The 21,501-nt window shown below is 37.0% G+C and overlaps 1 protein-coding gene and 1 long non-coding RNA gene across 2 annotated transcripts in view; one reads left to right on the top strand and one right to left on the bottom strand.

Moving 5' to 3' along the window:
• The window catches only part of LOC109027779 (uncharacterized), a 94,842-nt gene that overhangs the window by 8,602 nt on the left and 64,739 nt on the right, over window positions 1-21,501 (top strand). The window lies entirely within an intron of this gene.
• Window positions 1-21,501, bottom strand: part of STEAP4 (STEAP4 metalloreductase) — a 35,121-nt gene that overhangs the window by 8,218 nt on the left and 5,402 nt on the right. The window contains exons 2-4 of the mRNA XM_004045697.5: window positions 3,722-4,179; window positions 2,549-3,076; window positions 825-989 (exon numbers count right to left, since the gene is read on the bottom strand). Coding sequence (XP_004045745.1) covers window positions 825-989; window positions 2,549-3,076; window positions 3,722-4,177 — 1,149 coding nt within the window. The 5' untranslated portion in view covers window positions 4,178-4,179. The remainder of the gene's footprint in view (window positions 1-824; window positions 990-2,548; window positions 3,077-3,721; window positions 4,180-21,501) is intronic.

Raw genomic sequence — 21,501 nt, 5'->3', positions numbered from 1 at the left:
GCCTACATTTTAAAGCTTATTGTTTATTTCTGCCTTAATACCTTGAACAAAAGTGTTAAAGAGAACATGTTGACTGCCTTTGGTCCCTGGGAGAAATTGCAAGACTTAAGATTCCAATAGTTCTATAAAATTCTAACCTAATTTTAAAGACTAATGCTCTTTTCTATTATACTCATAATAAGCATGCATCAGAATCATCTTGAAGGCTCATTAAATTTCTGGGCCACAGGTTCAGAGTTTGTGATTCAGTAGGCCTGGGCATGGCCTGGGACTTCATGTATCTAACAAGTTTCCAGGTGATGCAGATGCTGCTGGTCCTGGTGCCATACTTTGAGGACCACTGGTCTACAAGAATGTGTAGTTACTAACTTCCTTTAAAGTGGGGTTGGTTGGTGCTTGACATGTGGAAGAAAACAATTTTCCCTCTTACAGAAGAGCATTAAGTCTTCCGGTGTGATGACATCTATCAAATCTTGCTGTGAAGATTTTAAACTTTATCTCAACATCTGGTTTTCCATATCTATATGTCCATGTTGTAAGGTTAATTTCTAGATGGTGAAATTTTGTCTTGGGGTTTCTTTTCGCCTTGTACCTAGTACATCTCCACACATAAATTGTAATAGTTCTTAGTACTTTTCACCCTATAGTCTTAGCTGTAGATATGGAGGCAGTCAGGAATCTTGGCGAGTATTAAGAAATCAAATCATTATGGATTCTGCCTTTTGTACCTGGGTTCAACATTTTCTAATTTGAATTTTTAAATATGATTGCTAGGGAAGTGATGGAGCAAAATGAAAAGTTAGGAAAGATCTTGAAGTTCTTACCTGGACAAATCGGAACTCTCTCCAGTTGACTGCATTGCTAACAGATGGCAAAGAAGTGATTCCCAAGAGTACAAACAGAAAAAACCCAAGTATTCCCAAAGCCACATATGAATCACTGAGCCAGGCTGAGGAGGTGCTAAATGGATTCTCCTTCTTGAGTATTGCCTAAGAAAAATTATAAGCAATTACAAAACTACATTTTTACAAACTACATTTTACAAACTGCCCACACTTTGACAGTGGGCACAAATTATTTGCTGAAAGCAAATTGTATGGCATTTCTTAAAAATTATTTTAAAATAACTTTAGTGAAAAATACACTTAGAAATTACATTTTTGGCAAAAAAAGTAATTGGTTCTGTTTGGACTTGATTCTAGGAGTTGTGTAGAAAGTTTTGATTTTCCCTGTAAATTCTAAAAGACAGTAAACACTCACTTAAACCTTCATTACCATCTGCATTTTGTTCCCCAAGCAAAACTTGATGTTCTCAAACAATTACATCAGAATTCTGTTTTTCTGCTTTATATGTGGATTACTCACACTCTCAAAGTGGGTTCTTTCATGTTTATTATGTCATAATATAATACATCAGTCTTGCACCACAGGTTGAGAGGAATCAGACACTTGTAGTGTGACTCTTACCCAGGAAACTTACATGTATTTGTTGGGAAAATAATGTAGAGAAACCCATAGAAGCATCATTAATGACTAACTAATAATTTTTGAGACTGAAGTAAGATCTATCAAAACTAGCTATTTCTAAACTAGAACTGACTTATAGCACTTCCTCTGAGAATGTCTTAAAACTCCTTCAGCTGATTCTCACTGAATCTTTTGATTATGCATAAGACAATATTTGATATTTGCTCAGAATTATTTGGTTTTCTAGTTATTGAGGTCAACTTCCCCCAAGTCAAACATTAAGGGAATTATAAGCGCTCTTTTGTGAATTTGTTTGATTTAGTGTGGCACATGTTTGGTTAGCCCTCTTACTTAAAAGACGGTTGGTTTTGACTTCCAAAAGGAAGTAACATGCCTAAGAATAGAAGCTTGAAAACACATTAGTTAACATTTGAATGCCAACCAAAGGAATTCAAGTAGGTGTCTTTAGGTTTCTTGAGCCATGAAATCTGTCAGTTTGCCAATATCTCTACGAGCCCTGGGAATACAGATCTGGACCCAAGCGAACCTGGAAAGTAAACTAGTATTATCATTTTTTTCTTTTTTCTTTTTTTTTTTTTTTTTTGAGATGGAGTCTTGCTCTGTCACCCAGGCTGGAGTGCAGTGGCACGATTTCGGCTCACTGCAACCACCTCTGCCTCCTGGGTTCAAGCGATTCTCCTGCCTCAGCCTCCTGGGTAGCTGGGATTAGAGGTGCCCGCCACCATGCCCAGCTAATTTTTGTATTTTTAGTAGAGATGGGGTTTCACTATGTTGGCCAGGATGGTCTTGATCCCTTGACCACATGATTCACCTGCCTCGGCATCCCAAAGTGCTGGGATTATGGGAGTGAGCCACAGTCCCCGGCAAACTTTTATTCTTAATAGTTGTATGAGATCTAAACTGGATTCATTTTAAAAAACTGACATGACATTTCTAATTCTAGTTACTTTAAAAAAGAAGATGCTTAGAAGAGTGACTTTCTATAATTATGAAATGGAATATGATGTAGCAATAGTCTCTGATTTCAGGAGCAGAGGAAAATATATAAGAAGAGATTTACCTGGGTAACGGTTAAGTTTCCCAATCTCCATCGTACATAATATCGAATAGGAATCACAAGTGTGTAGAGGACATGAAGGAAGGCAAATCCCAGAGCTACCAAGCCAAGCTGCTTTCGGCAAAGCATCCAGTGGTCAAGCCAGTCTGGGAATCGACGGTATTTTGTGCCTCGGTACAGTTGTAGAATGGCAGCAATAACACCAGGGAGGTAAACCAAAGCAAGCAGTGTAAGTGCTGTTATTGGAAAGATACGATTTGGAATGGAAATAGCCATACGAAATGTATTATCTTTCTTTTCATAAACATAAGGGTAGATAACATCTCTTATAACACAATAGAAAAACAAGAAGACACACAGCACAGCAGACAAATAGAAGGGGAACCTCCACATTGGAAATAGTTGCAGGGGGTACTTTTCAATTTCTTTGGCTGCCATGAGTGATCCTTGATCCATTGGAGTAAGTCCAAGATTACGAACAATATCCATCACTCTTTGCTTGGCTTTGCTGTCATTTCCACACACAAACACCTAGTTTAAAAACAGTTAATTAATTCTGTATTTACTCCTTTTCCTTATTTAATAATTATTTTGAAAGGCTACAACAGCACCATGCCAAATGATGACATACAACAGTGAACCGATTTTAAAATAAGGATGTAGAATTAACATATGTAACAAGATGTTTTAAACTTGTATGTGGTGTCTTAGATAGGTAAGTACCAGGGTTTTTAGTTGATGATGGTTTTAGGCACATCACACTTATATAAGACATGGTTCTCCACACTGTGAGTAGTTTGATCTTCTGTGTTTGTGGTGCCGCATCACTTATGAATGCTTCTAATCTCAGTGTATAAATGGAACCAGTTTCATACAAGGTAATGGAAGCAGAAAAGGATATTCACCAAGTATTAGTTTCTAGTACTGACAAGAAGCCTCCAGAGGCTGACACCATGGGGTTCCATCAAACTAAAATCTGAGGGTGCAGACAATGGGAGATATAACAGTTGACCACCTTATTTGGTCAAGCTCAAGAAAATTATTCACAGCACGTATTAGCAAAATGTAATATTTAGTGGGCATTTCATCTTGGAATTATATTTTGGAATCTTTGAGGCAAGTGCACATTTAATGATTCATGTTTTAAAGATTGAGTGTAAATTTGTTTAATCTTACCTGCCGACTTGCATCCAGTGCTCCTGACTGGAGAGCCCAGGCTGAGATGGTGTTAAATGCTTTTACCACGTGGGCTCCTGGCACCAAATGAGCAAGGTACTCTGCATTAGATTCTGGATATTGATTGATTTTGAGGTTGTTGCTGATGTCTACCAATATTTTTCCATTGAGAACCTCAGTTAATTCTGTGAGAAAATCATAATGCTCTCTGTGGATTGCTATGATTATGATGTCAGACTTCTTGGCTGCTTCTGAATAGCTCAAGACTTCTGCACCACTGGGCAGTAGGGTGGTCTTCTGGGGGTTTCGACTTCCAAAAACAACAGAATAACCACACTGGAGCATTTTCAATCCCAGTGATCTTCCAAAATCACCAGTTCCAAAAATACATACAGTCTCTTGCTTTTCTGAAGAATTCACAGTAAGAGGAAGTGCATCTATGCAAGTTTTCTCCATAACTGAAAAATAATAACACAAATGACCAACAAAATATAAATGCTCTGTGCCTGGAAAATTAAAGAGAGCTATATTCATGAAGTAATGTAATTGACTTGTTGTAATCTAATTATCTTAACTATATTTACCCCCAAATTTGGAAGGAGTAAAAATTGTCATATATATTTCCCCCCAAATTTGGAAGGAGTAAAAATTGTCATATATATTTTTATATGTGTCTTATTTAACAAAATCACTGGTGAAAAGCTTCTGTTTGATAAAAGGATACAGGGCAAAATCTGACAAAAAATATGCTCCAATAAATTATAGATAAATTCACTTGTTTAGTGATACAAAAAAAAACTAAATAAAACATTAGCAAACACAATCCAGCAGCTTGTTAATAGAAGGTATATGCTGATCAAATGGGGATTATTCTACAAATGTGAAGATTAGTTCTATAAATTCAATTTTTGAAACTTCATTAATATAACTTAAAAGATTAAAATTTAATTTTATATTAAAAGATTTAAGGAAAAAGTCTGTCATATCTGTGTATGTTAAAAGGACATCTGTTAAAATTCAACATTTATTCTTGATTCATAGTGAAAGAGAAATACATAGATATTTCCTTAACATATAAAAATTGTTGATCTTAACCTAAAATTCAGCATTATGCCTAAAAACATTAGTAGAAACATTTCCAACAAAGTCAGGAACCAGACAAATACATCTGCTATGACCACTTTAGTTATTGTTCTGAAAGCTCTAACATAACTAGATCAGAGAAAGAAATCAGAGGTACAGAAATTCAAAAGGGATTCCAGATGATCGAACTAGATCAACCTTTAAAAACTGGGAAAATCAACCAAAAAAGTATCATACATACAAAAACAATTCAACATCTAGGCTGGGAACTCGATTAAAATAAATATTCTTCATATATTAAAAAAGAAACCAGTAAGAAGATTTAATCCATGAAAGGATCCTACTTATAGCTGCAACAAAATAAAGACAATATGTAACAAGATAGCAAGATATGTGCAACATATATATGAAAAATATTTTAAATGCTCTTAAGAATCAGGAGAAGAGAACTTATATAAATGAAAATGTACAGCATGTTCTTGGATGGCAAGGCTCACACGACGTCAGTTTTCCCTAATTTAATCTATAAATTCTGAAAAGTAGGTTAATAAATGGGATGCTAGTCATATTAAATATTAAAATTTTTAGAAAGCTAAAATAATTAAATAATGTGGTACTATCAAAGAAATGGATAAAGTTCTGGCCAGGCACAGTGGCTTATGCCTGTAATCCCAGCACTTCGGGAGGCCAAGGCAGGTGGATCACTTGAGGCCAGGAGTTTGAAACCAGCCTGGCCAACATAGTGAAATCCCATCTCTACTAAAAATACAAAAATTAGCTGGGTGTGTTGACATGCGCCTGTAATCCCAGCTACTCAGGAGGCCACTGCACTCCAGCCTGGGCGACAGAGAGAGACTTTGTCTCAAAAAAAAAAAAAAAAAAAAAAAGAAAGAAAAGAAAAAAGAAAAGTAGACAAATTTTAATGAATAAGTTTTAAAAAAATTCAGAAATGGACCCAAACACATATGATAAAAATAGCATCTCAGGTCAATGAGAAAACAGATTATTTAATAGCTAATGTTGTAATGACCCAACAGGTTTGCCTTGCCTGCTACCTAGACAGAGCTGATTTCTTCATATGAAAGAACATTTCAGCTCTTTATGAGAGTCCCAAAGGTTTTTTCCTTTATTTTAATGTCATAATCTCCAAGGTTATCAGAAACTTGCATTCAAGAGCACCTGTCAAAGTTTTATAGCTGATTATAAAACCATCTCCTAAAGAGGACCAAATCAAGACAACAATTGTCTGCAGATGACAGAAATGTTTTAGGGAAGCCGCAGTCAAAGAAATTGACAAGGAAATTTGTTACCTCTGCGGCACACAAAAATTCAACATAACAATTATAATTATTACTGATAACATATACTGAGGCATATTAGAATTATAGAAATCTTATACAATTTTATAACACATACTAATAACATATTTATATGAGTATAACTCAAAGAAAGTTAAACACCATTTTATACTTGACAATGTTTCCTGCATGATTTTAATACATTAAATAAGCCTAATATATCTTTTTGAACTTCAGGATATCTAATTTTTTTTATACTTATAATTTGATCTTGGAAGGTTTGTCAAATATCAAAGATTTAAAACACTGGATATCACAAAATAGAGTCCCATGTCACCATAAGTCATTCATTTACTCAAAATGATAACTCAGGGTTGGGCATGGAGGCACACGCCTATAGTCCCAGCTACTCTGAGGCTGAGGCATGAGAATTGCTTGAACTTGGGAGGTGGAGGTTGCAGTGAGCCGAGATTGCACCACTGCACTCCAGCCTGGGCAACAGAGTGAGACTCTGTCCCCTGCCCCCAGAAAATTGCTGTGAGCAATTCCTTCAGGGCCCTCTATACATATAAACACACACACACACACACACACACACACACACAATGTAAGATGAACAGAAGGCCTTCAAGACACAGATTCCAGACCCAGTCTCAAACCAAGAGTAGTCCTCCAAACAAGTTCCTTATTCTCCATCCAATTAGACACCCCCTAATGGGGCTACAGACAGACACTCTGTAATGGGGCTACAGCTACAGACACCTTGTAATGGAGCTACAGGCAGATACCTTGTGATAGGGCTACAGATAGACACCCTGGGAGGTTACTAAGAGACAGCAGCACCTCCAGAGAGGCCAATAAATCAGGAGAAGGAAGGGGCTGTTGGTAGCTGCCTGGAATACTCACCAAATCAGACACCTTGCATTGAGGCTACAGCTGCAGACACCCAGTGATGAGGCTACAGTTATGGGATATCTCCCTGGCATTACTTCTCCACTGCAATTGAATCCATGCACATTGGGTCAGCAGCACCCCACTGGCAGAGAGTGCCAGAGTCAGCCCCTAGTCCAAGAGAACTAGGTGGCCACTTGGGTTGGCCTCCAGATCCATCACCAGAGGTGGGCTACAGAGCAGGTAACAACAAAGGCAATCCTGGTCGAGCCCCCAAATTTGTAACTGCCCAGTGGATTCACCTTGCCTGCTGCCTAGACAGAGCCAATTTATCATGACAGGCGGATTGCAATGGAGAAGGAGTAATTCAGGCAGAGCTGGCTGTATGGGAGACACAAGTATTATTATTACACAAATCAGTTTCCCGGAGCACGAAGATCAGAGTTCTTAAAGATAATTTAAATTAAAGTAGGAGCTCGAAAGTGGGAAGTGCTGACTGGTCAGATTGGAGATAGAATTATAGAGGGGATCGCAGAAGTGGTTAAGCCAGATTACCAATCTGGGTGGTGTCAGCTGATCCATCCAGTGCAGGGTCTGCAAAATATCTCAAGCACTGATCTTAGGTTTTACAATAGTAATGCTATCCATAGGAGCAATCTGGGGAAGGTCAGACTCTTGTAGCCAGAGGCTGCATGACCCCTCAAATGTAATATCTAATCCTGTAGTTAATCTGTTAGTCCTACAAAGGCAGACTGGTCCCCAGGCAAGAAGTGGGTCTTTTTGGGAAAAGGGACATTATCAATTTTGTTTCAGAGTCAAACCATAAACTAAATTCCTTCCCAAGGTTAGTTCTGCCTGCACCCAGGAATGAACAAGGACAGCTTAAACGTTAGAAGCCAGATGGAGTCAGTTAGTTCTGATCTCTTTCACTGTCATAATTTCTTCAGTTAGAATTTTTGCAAAGGTGGTTCCAATGTTGGGGCAACTCAAGAGTTACCTGAAAGAAAAAAATAAATTTATACCTTATACTCCACCCCAAGGTAAATTCAAAATAAATTAAAGATTTATTTTATTTATTTATTTTGTGAGACAGAGTTTCGTTCTCGTTGCCCAGGCTGGAGTGCAATGCTGTGATCTTGGCTCACTGCAACCTCCGCCTCCCGGGTTCAAGTGATTCTCCTGCCTCAGCCTCCCGAGTAGCTGGGATTATAGGCATGCGCCACCATGCCTGGCTAATTTTGTATTTTTAGTAGAGACGGGGTTTCTCCATGTTGGTCAGGCTGGTCTCGAACTCCTGACGTCAGGTGATCCGCCCACCTCAGCCTCCCAAAGTCCTGGGATTACAGGCATGAGCCACTGCGCCCAGCTAAAGATTTATTTTTAGAAAAATGAAACTAGAACAGAACTAGAAGAAACCACGGAACATTCTTTTATAATCTTAGAGGGGAAGGTCCTTTTCCTGCATCATTAAACCATTAACAAATAGTTGGACAAATGTGATTGCATAAAAATAAATAACTTCTGCAATGCAAAACCGCTAAGCTAAGCAATGTCATAATGAAGATAATCAACAAACTGGAAAAAATATTTTTCAACTCATATAAATCAATGAGAAAAAAAATTGCCCATTAGAAAATTGGGCAAAGAATATGAGCTGATAGTTTATCCTAAGGAAATATATAAAAGACTTCTAAACACAGTAAAATATTCTTAATATTACCCAAAACTAAAAAAAAAAATGCAAGTTAAAACTAAACTGAAATACTGTTATGAACCATGTGACTGTAGAATTTAAATAAAAAACAAACCAGTTTGTATGATCTCCTGCAATAATCTAGGTTGCTTTTTATACTTTTGAAGAATATCTTTTCTTTCAGTACTGAATTTTTCTCAAAAATGTTTCTTTTCCAATATTTAGTTTAAGCTTTCAGTTAATCTTTTATTTTTTTTGGTGCATGCATGCACGTATGCGTGTGTGTGTGTGTGTGTATGTGTGTGTGTTTGTGTGTGTCTATTGTTCAATGATGTATCTTCAGTGCTCAGAAAAGCACTAACTACCACAGTCTAGGAAATTTATAAATATTCGTTGAACGATATTAAAAGGGTGGGATGAAGGGGCTGGAAGTAGAAAAGTTTACTCTGTGTCCCAGGCACAGTGTGAGATAAATAAAAAGGAAGATGCTGAATGATTAAAGAGTAACCAATGGAGAAGAGTAAGAAACAAGGAAAGAAGTGGAAGAGATGTTGTAAGGACATTATTTCTTTCACCCAAACGGGTTGAAAGTAAAACTCTGTGAATTTGATGCAGAATTTTCAAACCGTTTAATCACTACTCAATTCTCCTATGGTGGATTTCATGCAGATTGCACAGTGTATGTAGAGTTTGCACCTTTTTCCTGGGGTTTCAGAAATTTGTGCTTTCCATTTTAGCCTATCAAAAACACCTATATTCTTACCTGAGCTTATCTGAAGTTGCACGCCTCCATCAAAAGCAGAGCATTTAGGTCTTTGTAGGGAGGTAGAAGTTATGGGAGAAAGGGACAAGAAATACAGGACATTCCTGCACTCCCACAGAAACTCTGAATAATCTAATTAAGTACATCTGAATAATTTTATAAACAAACTGGTGACTGATATCCTGAATGGGTGTCATCAAAGGTCATGACCACATGTGGGGAAGTACCTGTAGATGATCAGGGACCTTTGTATAAAAGTGCAGCTGTGCCTTTGAAAATTTCTTACTAGCATCTGCACATGCAGACTAGCTTAGCAATTTACCTTCTATTGGTTGATTGCCAATCAGTTAACACCTAGTTTTATAAATCAAACCTTCAAACTGCTGAACAATGCCTTCATTATTCTACTGTAGAACTGGTTTGTGTCACAAAAGAAGGTGTGACTGCCTATCTCCTCACTTAAAAAAATTATTTTATCCTAATATTTTTATTCTCTCTTTCATACTGGATGAACATTTGCAAGCAAAATGTAGATTTGATGCAGTTGCCAGTATCCTGTAATGAGACGGATTTTGTTAACTGAAATATTCTCATTTGGATTATCTTGATCATTGCAAAGAGAGAGTGATTCCAGACTATTTTGACTATTTGGTCACTACATTCATTTATTATAATCTTTCATAAATTTTTTAATGAAGATATTGACTGCATGGTCCTATTTTTTGCTTTGCCTCTTACCAGCAATGTCACCTTGAGCAAGTTACTCAAACTCTGTGTCTCAGTTTCATCATCTGTAAAATGAGGGATTGCTAGTACCTACTTGAAAGATACTGTGAGTGAGGACAGCAAAAATCAGCTAATGACCACGAACAGGTACTGGAGACAAAAAACTCCATATCTGAGGAATTTAGAAGTATCATGAAGGGAGCAAAGACCACCTGGTGACCATCAACTAGGCCATCAGAGGCAAAACTCCGTATCAAGGGAATTTAGAAGTATTTAAAATTCTCTAGTATCTAAATAGGCATCTGGTTCCAGGCCTCTTTCAAAAAAATTTCTAAGTAACTAAAATTTCTATACATCTCCAGAACGCTATGCTGAAACTCATTGTGCAACCCTTGCTGACACAAAGGCACCAAAATGACTATAAATGTCATCATTTATCATGACCTGTCTGGCTAATATGGTCCAAATTACCCTCAAGCTTCTGTCTTAAGGTCCATAAATGCTCCCAAGGAGAATCCACCATGGCCCACTCAGTTCTATCTTGCTAAGGCACCCTGCTGCACTCTTCTGCAGTGTTCTTTCTTTCTACTAAAACTTTCCTTTTTCAAACCTATTCTGTTGTTATTAAATTCTTCTTACCAACTCACAAGTTGACCACTTTCAGATGCTAGGGCTCTCACACCTCGCCCGGCAGTGAAAATTAGATGAATTCCTGCATCTCAAAACAGTTCTTGAGACCTAATAAGTGTTTAAGAAAATGGCTATTTTAAATAGATTGGTAATCTATTAGTTATTGAATCAAGTATCTAATTAATGTAGCCTTTATATAAACTTTACAAATTAAGGGTTAATTATGCTTATATAACTATGATTATTATAAATACACAAAAAATATCTGAACTAGAGTGCAACGATTCTTAAGAATCTCCTACTTGTCCCACTTATTTCTTATAAATAAAACTCTATATAAAATGGCGTTTGAGGATCACTTGAGGTCAGGAGTTCGAGACCAGCTTGGCCAACATGGTGACACCCCGCCTCTACTAAAAATACAAAAAAAATTAGCCAGGCGTGGTGGAACACACTTGTAATTCCAGCTATTGGAGAGGCTGAAGGGGAAAGATCGCTTGAACCTGGGAGGTGGAGGCTTTAGTGAGCTGAGATCGCACTGCTGCACTCCAGCCTGGGCAACAGAGCAAGACTCCATCTCAAAAAGAAAAAAGAAAAAAAAAAAAGAAAAGAAATAGATATATGCATACTCTCAACCACAAGGGAGATCAAGTTGAGGGTGCATTTTGCATTAAGTACTATATAAAGAATGCTGCTACACCCTTTTCAGGCATCTTGAAACTCAAAATAGCTGTGTGTAAATATACGTTCATGGAGGTTCCTTGTTCAAAGACTTAAAAAAGTTTTTTAGTCCTACTTTACTCTTATATCCAGGATAGAAGTAATAAAGAAAATAATAAAAAAGGTAGTAAACAGGAAGAAGAGTTATTAAGGGAAACGTGGGTTAAAATAGTTAAAATACAACATAGGGGTTTCCTGTCCTTCCTTCAGTCTCATGGGCTCTCCACAAACCTCAGTTATGTAACAGGAAATACAACAGAAATATTTCTGGGTTTGGAAAATCTGCAGGACTGGTTTTGCCTCTTATGGAATCATTTCCCAGAGATGACAGCCAAGATGGGTAAAGTGATGTCACAAGGGTGTTTACATAGATTAGGAATTAGCAATCAGTGACGCAGATACAAAGGTGGCAAAGACGACAATGAAGGCCATGGTAGCAGCTGACTTTGAGAAACCATGTGTGTGCGCGCGCGCGTGTGTGTGTGTATGTGTATGTGAGTGTGTGTGTCATATGAGGGACCAAGTGTGGGTCAGGAGGAGTCCTGCTTATCATCCCTCTCTTTGCAGATCTCACCCCACAGGCCTTGGAAACCTGAGGCAGTATTCTTCTGGGATGTTTCCAACTAGGCTTCCCATGAGGATGTTAGGGCCAGCCTGGCTGGTGAATTTTACTTCTCTCACCTCTCAGAGGTAAGAGGTCTGAGAGGCTCAGGCCCTTCCAGCTTTTGAGGATCCCAGCATAGTAGAAACATAAAAAGGTCCAAAGAGAATTACAAAAATAATCTATTTTAAGTTCTTATACTTAACAAGTCAATGCTTATTAAAAAAATAAACCAATCAAACTTTTGTTTGATATAATTATAGATTCCAAGGAAGTTGTAAAGATAGTACAGGAGGTCCCTGTGCATCTTTCACCCAGTTTCCTCCAGTTTTATGCCACTACAGTACAATATCCAAACCAGGACATTGACATTGGAGCCACATGCATGTATATTTCCATGTCATTTTATCTCATGTGTATGCTCATGTACCCATCACTTCAATCAGGTTAGAGACTAGACCATCCCTCATGCTGCCCTCTGAACTACCAACCCTAACCCCTGGAGGTCATTAATCTGTTCTTTATCACTACAATTTGGTCATTTTGAGAATGAATAAAATCACACAGTAATGTAAGCCTTTTGAGACTAGCATTTTTTCACTCAGCATAACATACTTAAGATCCATCAATAATTCTTCCATTTTATTGCCGAGTGGTATTCTACAGTATAGATATACTAAAGTTTAACTCTTCATCTAAGGTAGGACATTTTGGTTGTTTCCAGTTTTGGCTATTACAAATAAAGCTTCTATGAGTATTCACCTACAGGTTTTTGTGTGAAAATAAGTTTTCATTTCTCTGTGATAAAGACCCCGGGATACAAATTCTGGGTCATATGGTGTTTGTTTAGCATTCTAAGACTTGGCTATACTGACTTCGAATGTGTACTAATTTACCCCTTACCAGGTATTTATGAGTCATGATTTTTTATTTTAGCCATTCTGAAATTTCATTGTGGTTTAAATTTGCATTTGTCTAATGGTTAATTATGTTGCATATCTTTTAATGTGTTTATTTGCTCTCTGTGTGTCCTCTTTGGTGAGAAGTCTCTTCATGTATTTTGCTTATTTTCTAATTGGACTGTTTGGGTTTATTTACTGTTGAGTTTGACAATCTTTATATATTCTACATATGAGTCTTTTGTCAGATATGTGATTTGCAAGCATTTTCTGCCAGCCTATAGCTAGTTTTTTTCATGTCTTAACACATCCAAAGTCATAAAACAAACATTTTTTAATTTGATGATGTCCAATTTATTTAATTTTTTTTCTTTCAAGGATTGCGCTTTCAGTATCTTACCCAAAAACTCTTCACAAAGCCCTAGGTCCTGAATGTTTTCTTCTAAAAGTTTTACTTATAAGTCTATGATCCATTTTAAGTAATTTTCATACATAGTGTAAGGTTTAGGACAAGGTTTATTTTTTGACCTATGAATACATAACTACTCTTCTACCATTTGTTGAAAAGACTATCCTTATGTTTTGCTGAATTGCTTTCACATTTTTGTCAAACATCAGTTATACATAGAGGTGTGGGTCTATTTCTGCATTCTCTATTCTGTTCCATTGATCTATGTGTCTATCCCTCTGCCAATATCAACAATGTTGATGGCTGTAGCTGTATAATAAGTCTTAAAATTGGGTACAGTGATTCTTCCCACTATGTTTTTTTTTGAAAACTATTATAGCTACTCTAGTTCCTTTTCAGTCCTATAAATTTTAGAATAATCTTGTCATAAATTTTAAAAAATGTACTTTAAATGCTTAAATTAAAAAAATGCTTAAAAATATTCCAAAACTTCAATGCAAAGCAGTTCATGTTTCAGGAGAAAAATATAGATGACTGTGCTAAAAAATTAATTCATACAAAAGCATAATAGCAGTGTGTAGATACAGGTTAAGCATCCCTAACCCAAAAATATAAAATCAGAAATGCTCTAAAATCCAAAACTTTCAGACATGATACCACCATTGGATAATTCCACACCTGACTTTATGTGACTGGTTGCAGTCAAAAGCAGTCAAAACTCTGTTTTATGCACAAACCTATTAAACGGTTTGTATAAAATTACCTTTAGGTTATGTGTATAAGGTGTATATGAAACATAAATTTTGTCTTTAGACTTGGGTCTCATTCTCAAGATATCTCATTATGTATATGCAAGTATCTTAAAATGAAAAAAAAAAATCTGAAATCCAAAACATTTCTGGTCCCAAGCATTTCGGTTGTGGGATACTCAACCTGTATCTAATAAATGGGCACAAGTTTAAAGTTATATGATGGACTATATGCATAGATCTCATTTAAATAATAAGTAAAAATCAATTTTGAAGGTCTTTGTGTGTAAGCAGCCTGGGGCCAAATGGTCCCTTTGTCCCTCCCATTCCCTGGAATAGATCCTGTTTCTCATTTCTTTTAGTAATAAGAACAAAGATCAGCAACCTAACCATATCTCTTCTAAATGGTGGTACTTTCTTTTCTTACGCTTGGAAAATGGGCCAATTGTTTCCCCCTGAAATTTCATACAGATAAAAATATATAAATACCTACGCATATAATGCCATTTGTAGAAAAAGAAAAGGCAAGAAAATCTTCCCCTTTCTTTGGTACAGATAGGCCTGGAAGGGAAAATTAGCCTCCATGAATCCCTCTGATTTCTTTTATTTTAAAAAAACACACTAAGTATACAAATGAAGATAGATTTCTTTATGCAAAGACTCAACCATTGTTTATGCACACCATTTGGAGTCTAACTTGTTTCTTAGCTCACCTAATTTTACAAAAATATACAAATTTAAAATGTAAAAAAGTTTTATATGAAAATTTTGGAGGTAATCATTATAAAAACAAGTGTAAAGACAACAGTCTTTCATCAGTTTCAATCATCACAACATAATATTTAGTAACAGAGAATAGCATGCTGGGATCCGTCATTAGATAAGTAGGCATAGAAGAACCTATCTACAAAGATTGGTTTGGAAGGGTTCAGAAAGAGAGAGGACATGGTGGTGGTACAGACAGACAGATGTTTTCCTAGCACCCTTTCCTGTCTTTAATCATTGAAGCAACTTCTTAGTTGCTTATGAAAATACAAATACCTCTGCAAAGGGCTACACTAAGGCTTATGAAAATGCAAATACCTCTGCAAAGGGTTACACTAGAAACCAGTGGTTCTCAACCCTGGTGCACATGAGAATCAGGTAGAGAGCCTGAAGGCCCAGACTATTGGAGAGTCTGAATCAACTGGTCTAGGGTAGAGCCTGGGCATTTTTTTAAGCTCCCCCAGGTGATTCAAATGTACAGCCAAGCTTGAGAACCATTGCCTTAAAGCTTTTATCAGCTTTTATGTTAGCTTTCACTTAATGGCCTGCTACTGCGGTTCTTCTTCCTGGTAACACATTAGAATCAGCTGAGGAGCCGTTAAAATGCTAGGGAACCACCTCCTGAGATTCTGAATCAATTGATCTGAGGTAGAGCCCAGGCATCTGTATTTTAAAAACCAAACTAAAACAAACTTAAGCGATTCTGAAGAGCATCCGTTTTGGAGAACCACTGGAGGTGGAAAAAGGTAAAGTTATCTTTTTCTTTTCCTTTTTATTTTGGAGAGGTGTGGTAGGGAGAGGAAAGATAAGAGGAAGAACAGGATGTTAAGGTTGTAAGGAGCTGCAGAAACTTCACCTTCCTTACAATTTTTTCCTCTAAGTCTTCTTTGGCTGAGAAGCTAGAATTCCTCTCTTTTTGAGAACCGGAGGCAAAATGAGTATGTTTTGAGTGTGCAGGCCTCGGAAAAGAGAGAGTTCAAGGTATGCCAGATTCAAGACTTGTCAAACTGTAGGTAAGGTTTGTTCCATAACTCTCTCAAGGAAACCTTAAAGAGTTGTCTTCCAAGAGCCATGAAATTATAATTTGATCAGATCTACTTATACATCTACTCGGTACCCCTAATAGCAACTATCACATAGTATAGCATAATGTGATAACGTGTTACTAATCAGTTGGGTGAAGCCATTAATAAAATCATTCTGCCTCTTTCTCTTTTTGAGAATTCAGCTTTGAATTCTGAAATAATCATTCATCCAAACATCTGAATTCCTCAGACATTATCCCCTCTGGACACATACAACCACTAGTGTAGCACACAAATCAGAGATCTGGCTTGGCACCTTCCAGAGAGTTGGAATGCAAATAACACCTTCAAACTGTTTAAGATGTGACAGGATTTTTTAATTTAACAGCTGTAAATAAGAGGGTTTTTTTTAAGTCCTTCCTTCTGTTTTATTATTCTTTCTGAATTTCAACCCAAAAGCCCTTGATGACTTGATAACATATTTGTAATGAGCCGAAATCCATCAATCAAATGTTTCCTTTTATCACAAGGCAAAAGGGCAGGAGGGGGTTCTGCAACTATATCAGTCTTCTTGTGATTCACAGCATTTGTTTTAATATATCCCAGGGACAATTAGAAAGCAAAAAATATTAAAAAAATAAAAACCTTCCATGAAAACACAAACGTATCCAATTTATTCACTGAGCTATTTCTGTATTTAGTGAGATCAAGGCTCCCTAGGGATAACAAACATTCACATTCTAACTACATATTCTTTTATCGGCAGGTATGTATTACTGTAGCAAAATCAGTAGAACTTGGTTTAAAAAGATCACTGATTACAGTTTATTAAAAAAATGCCCATAATAAATGGCTTTTTCTAACATTTTTTGGACAGTTCAATCTTTAAGCCATATATAAGTCATTTGAAAATATAAATGTATATTTTAAAATTTAGCTTTGTAGTTAGAAGTAGTGCTATTTGCAAGGGCAACTTCTTCCTGGTGATATTTATGTATAATTTTCAAATTCTTTCTTTTAATATACACATTAACACATTCCTTCATCAGATATTTATTGATCACCTATTGTGTACGACATGCTATTCTATAGGTTGAGGGTAAAGAGGTGAAGAATACAGATCTCATATAGAGTTTGGAAATGTTATCTCCTTACAAAGTGCTAAGCCTGATCTCCGAATTTGTGTGCTTCAAAAACAGTGTGTGTGTATATTATTATAAGAAAGTTGGACAACACACACATAAAAATAAGATGATTTCAGATGGTAGTAAGTGTTCACAAGAATTCAGAGCGGAGTGATGGAATAGAAAATGTTGGGAGGAGACAGAGAGGGAGACTAGTTTTGAGAACTGTTTAGCATAAATCTCTCCAAGGAGGTGCCAGTCAAGTGAGGGTTGCCAGATTTAGCAAATAAAAATACATAATGCCAATGAAACTCACATGTCAGATAAACAATGAATACTTTTTTAGTGTAAATATATCCCCTGCAATATTTGGGACACATTTGTACTAAAAACACAAATGTGTTTTAATATGAAATTCAAGTTTGAGTGGGCATCATGTATTTTATCTGGCAACCTTAAATCAAGCTGAGACCTGACAGGCAAGAAGGAGTTTGCAGGTGAGTTTTCCAGGCAGCGGGGAAAGTGAGTGCATATGTATGAACTAACTGTGGTAGCAAAGGGCAACCCTTACAAAAATACAGATGCTCCTCAATTTATGATGGGGTTACATCCCAATAAGCTCATAATAAGTTGAAAACATTGTGACAGAAATGCAATTTATACACCTAAACTGCCCACATTTTAGCTTGGCCAAGCCTACCTTAAATATGTTCAGAATACTTAATTAGCTTACAGTCGGGCAAAATCATCTAACATGAAGCCTATTTTATAAGAAAGTGTTGATTATCTCAGGTAATTTATTGAATACTGTATTGAAAGTGAAAAACAGATTGTTTGCTTGGGTACTCAAAGTATGGTTTCTCCTGAGTGCATACTGCTGTCGTGCCATTGTCAAGTAAAAAAATCTTAAGTTGAAACATTAACTTACATAAGTTGGGGACAATCTGTACTCCATTTAAAATAGCCTAATTTGCAACTAGATTGTAAAGAACCTATTACTGACATTTAAAGATAATTTAATAGCTGGGTCATATGAAATGAAAGATTATGAAATGCTTTTATATATTTGTAGCTCTTTTTAACTGAGTGAGAATTGGAGAATGTGGTCAGAGGAACAGGGTCCACTGGAAAGAAACTTCAAGCTTGTGTATTACTATCGCTTTTTAATTGAATGTCAACCAGAACTAAGATAAACTCTTCTGATATTAAAATATAATTTGATTAGAAATTTAAATTCCAATTACATCAAACTGGTTCTTGTAAACACGCACGCACACACACACACACACACACACACACACACACACACCTTTTACTCCAGGGGGAGAGGAACTTGAGTTAAAGAGAGCAAAAGCTTGTCCAAACTAATTTTCAGAACCTACATCTAATTTCTTAGACATGTGCACTTCTCATAAGTTCATATTGCTGCCCATTCTCTTACTATCAGTTTAAGTAAAAACTAGAGCAATCCTGTAGCATGATAAATCATCAACTTGTGATTTCCAAAATAAGTTCTAGTAACTACTTAAGTTACTAATTGCTATAGATTAATATAAATATATCATTTAAAGCTCTTTTTCTACATAAAGAAACTACTTCAGGTTGGTTGCTAAAAAACTGATTATTTCAATTGTTTTGTGAGAAAATGTTTTGTATCCCATAGCAACTGAATTTGCTGATTAGTTTTTATGCTAGACAATAGAATGGCACACAAAAACACAGTAATCTTAACTTACACAGTTTCATCAAGTCACAAGAGCATAACTAAAGGCAATCTTTACATTAATGTTCTATAGAGATGTATCCTACATGAATTGCTAACAACTAGCTATGAACTAACTATGTCATATGTGGCAACTAAAGTGATTGTTAGTAATATTTTACTAACACTCTATAAATTATGAGGAAAGTGAGGTAATAGAGATCTATGTTAACTATTTTAATTGTATTTTAGGATAAACTTATTTATCTTAAATTTAGGTTCTTTGTCGAAATTCTAGTTCAATTAAAAATCTCATTAATACATGTTGCCAGATTTCGATCTCAGCAGTATCTGTCAAGATAAATTAAGATTATTTTATAATTCTCTGGCCAAGAATTTCATCAGGTAGGTTCATTATCTGCTGTCCAAGCTGGTTAGTTTATCTGATTAAAGCCCAGGACTCATGACAACAAGGTCAGGGATTCAGTCGTGTCTCTGGGTTAATTTACCTTGACTTCCATTTACATTTTAAATCCTGAACAACTTCTTACAAATCTGTGGGTCACCAAAGATTAGGCATCTGGTCATGACTGGGACCAGTGGATTGCCACTATCAGAAAAACAGCGCTATCTCATGGCTTTGGTGGCATTTGGCTTGTACATACTACGTAAGCATTTGCTTAATCTGATGATCTGCATCAACTCCCCTAATATTTAGTGTTCATTAGTGGGTTTTGCTTTTCTAGGTCTATTGTGGTCAGAGATATTTGGGAAGTAATTTGTAATTTCAATTTTGAATTAACTTTGTTCAAATAAAATTTCTTAAGAATGGGCATTTATCTTTAGATTAAGGCCAATAGGAATTATCTAAATACCAATAACTGCCAGTTAGCTTGGAGAAAGCAGTTTTGTTGTGGATCTTGACCCCACCCCATTCCTTGCTGTTGGAGGAACTCCATTCTGCTTTAAGGTATCTCCCAATCATTTTTAGAAATCTCTGGGGGCAGTCCGCAATGCTTATGAATATAGCCTACTTCATCTTCTTTTGGGTAACTTCTAGTATGGCACTCAGAGGCAAGGACTCCCCATGGCCCCAGTGCCTCTGATGTTTGCTGAGACCCATCAGATGGAGCTGCTGGGTGTAATCTGGCCTTGCAGTTGCTCCATTTCTGACCTCAGGGGAGAAAGTGCTCTTGAAATTCCCTCCTCTAACCTTTTGTAATATTCTGATATACAAGCTTGAGAGCATTGCTAGTTGAAAAATATTTTAAAATAAACAGCTCTTTCTTTTTAGTTTCAAGGTTTTTATTTTATTTTAGTTTTTGAGACATACTCTTGCTCTGTCGCCGAAGCGGGAGTGCAGCGGTGTGATCTCAGCTCACTGCAACCTCTGCTTCCTGGGTTCAAGCGATTCTCATGCCTCAGCTTCCTGAGTAGCTGGGATCACAGGTGCATGCCGCCATGTCCAGCTCATTTTTTTTTTTGTATTTTTAGTAGAGACTGGGTTTCACCATGTTGGCCAGGCTGGTTTCAAACTCCTGGCCTCAAGTAATCAGCCCCTCCCTCCACATCCCCTATGCCACCTTGCCCACCTTTGGCCTCTCAAAGCGCTAGAATTACAGGTATGAGCCACTGTGCCTGGCCTAGTTTTCAGGTTTTTAATCTCAGCCTTTCAGTGATGTGGCTGTGGCCAGCTTGCCAGCTGGGAGCTTGAAATCAGTCACGGTAGGAGTTTTTACCTTATGACAATCACCAAGTGCTACAAATCAGGACTTTTTTTTTCCTTAGAGAGGCATTTACCAACATACCACTGGCTCTTCCCCTGCCTCTTTTACCCTTTTCCCCAACACTCTGGAATGTGACCACAAAAATGGGAAAATAATTGGGCTGATGGGATAATACCATTTTCCCAGTCCTGGCTGAATCTGAGCATAAATCTATTTTCTTATGGCCTCACCTTCTTACAAGGCTCCTAAGTTCTTTACGAAAACAGAATCCATGTGGTTTTCCTACCCCAACAAAGGTTCCAGACCCTCTCTACCTCACACATGGCATCAACACAATTTTAGCTATAAACCTGATAGCTTTAGACTCTTGGTTCCCTAAGGGAGATAGATACAGGGACCCATCTGTGTACCACCATCCCCAGCACGTATTTTAAAGTTATTCAGACACACCTCAGAACTAGGGTAAGTGCAGTTTAGGATCTCAACTATGAAAACCAGAGGCAACTGGCACACTTTCATTATTGACTGCAGTGAACCATTTACCAACCAGCTAATTGCTTTCTCCTCAATCTCCTCCCATTTCTTGTGCCACTTATGTCAGGGAATTGAATAGGATGAATAAATCACTTTAGTACTTTGGTACTGGAGAAGAGCATATCATTCTTAGACAGGGTCTTGCTCTGTCACCCAGGCAGGAGTGCAGTGGCATGATCATGGCTCATGCAGCCTTGACCTCCCAGGCTCAAGAGATCTTCCCACTTCCGCCTCCCAAGTAGCTGAGACTACATGTATGCACTACTACACCTAGCTAACGTTTTAATTTTTATTTTTTGTAGAGATGGGGTCTTACCATTGCCCAGGCTAGTCTTGAACTCCTGGTCTCAAGTGATTCTCCTACCTCAGCCTCCTAAAGTGCTGGGATTATAGGTGTGAGCCACTGCACCTGGCCCCATATCACTTTTTTTTTTCCAGACA

The sequence above is a fragment of the Gorilla gorilla genome, chromosome 6 (genome assembly GCF_029281585.2).
Source record: "Gorilla gorilla gorilla isolate KB3781 chromosome 6, NHGRI_mGorGor1-v2.1_pri, whole genome shotgun sequence".
Taxonomy (NCBI): Eukaryota; Metazoa; Chordata; class Mammalia; order Primates; family Hominidae; genus Gorilla; species Gorilla gorilla.
Note: the sequence above shows the minus strand (reverse complement) of the source record. Positions and strands in the feature narration are given on the sequence as shown.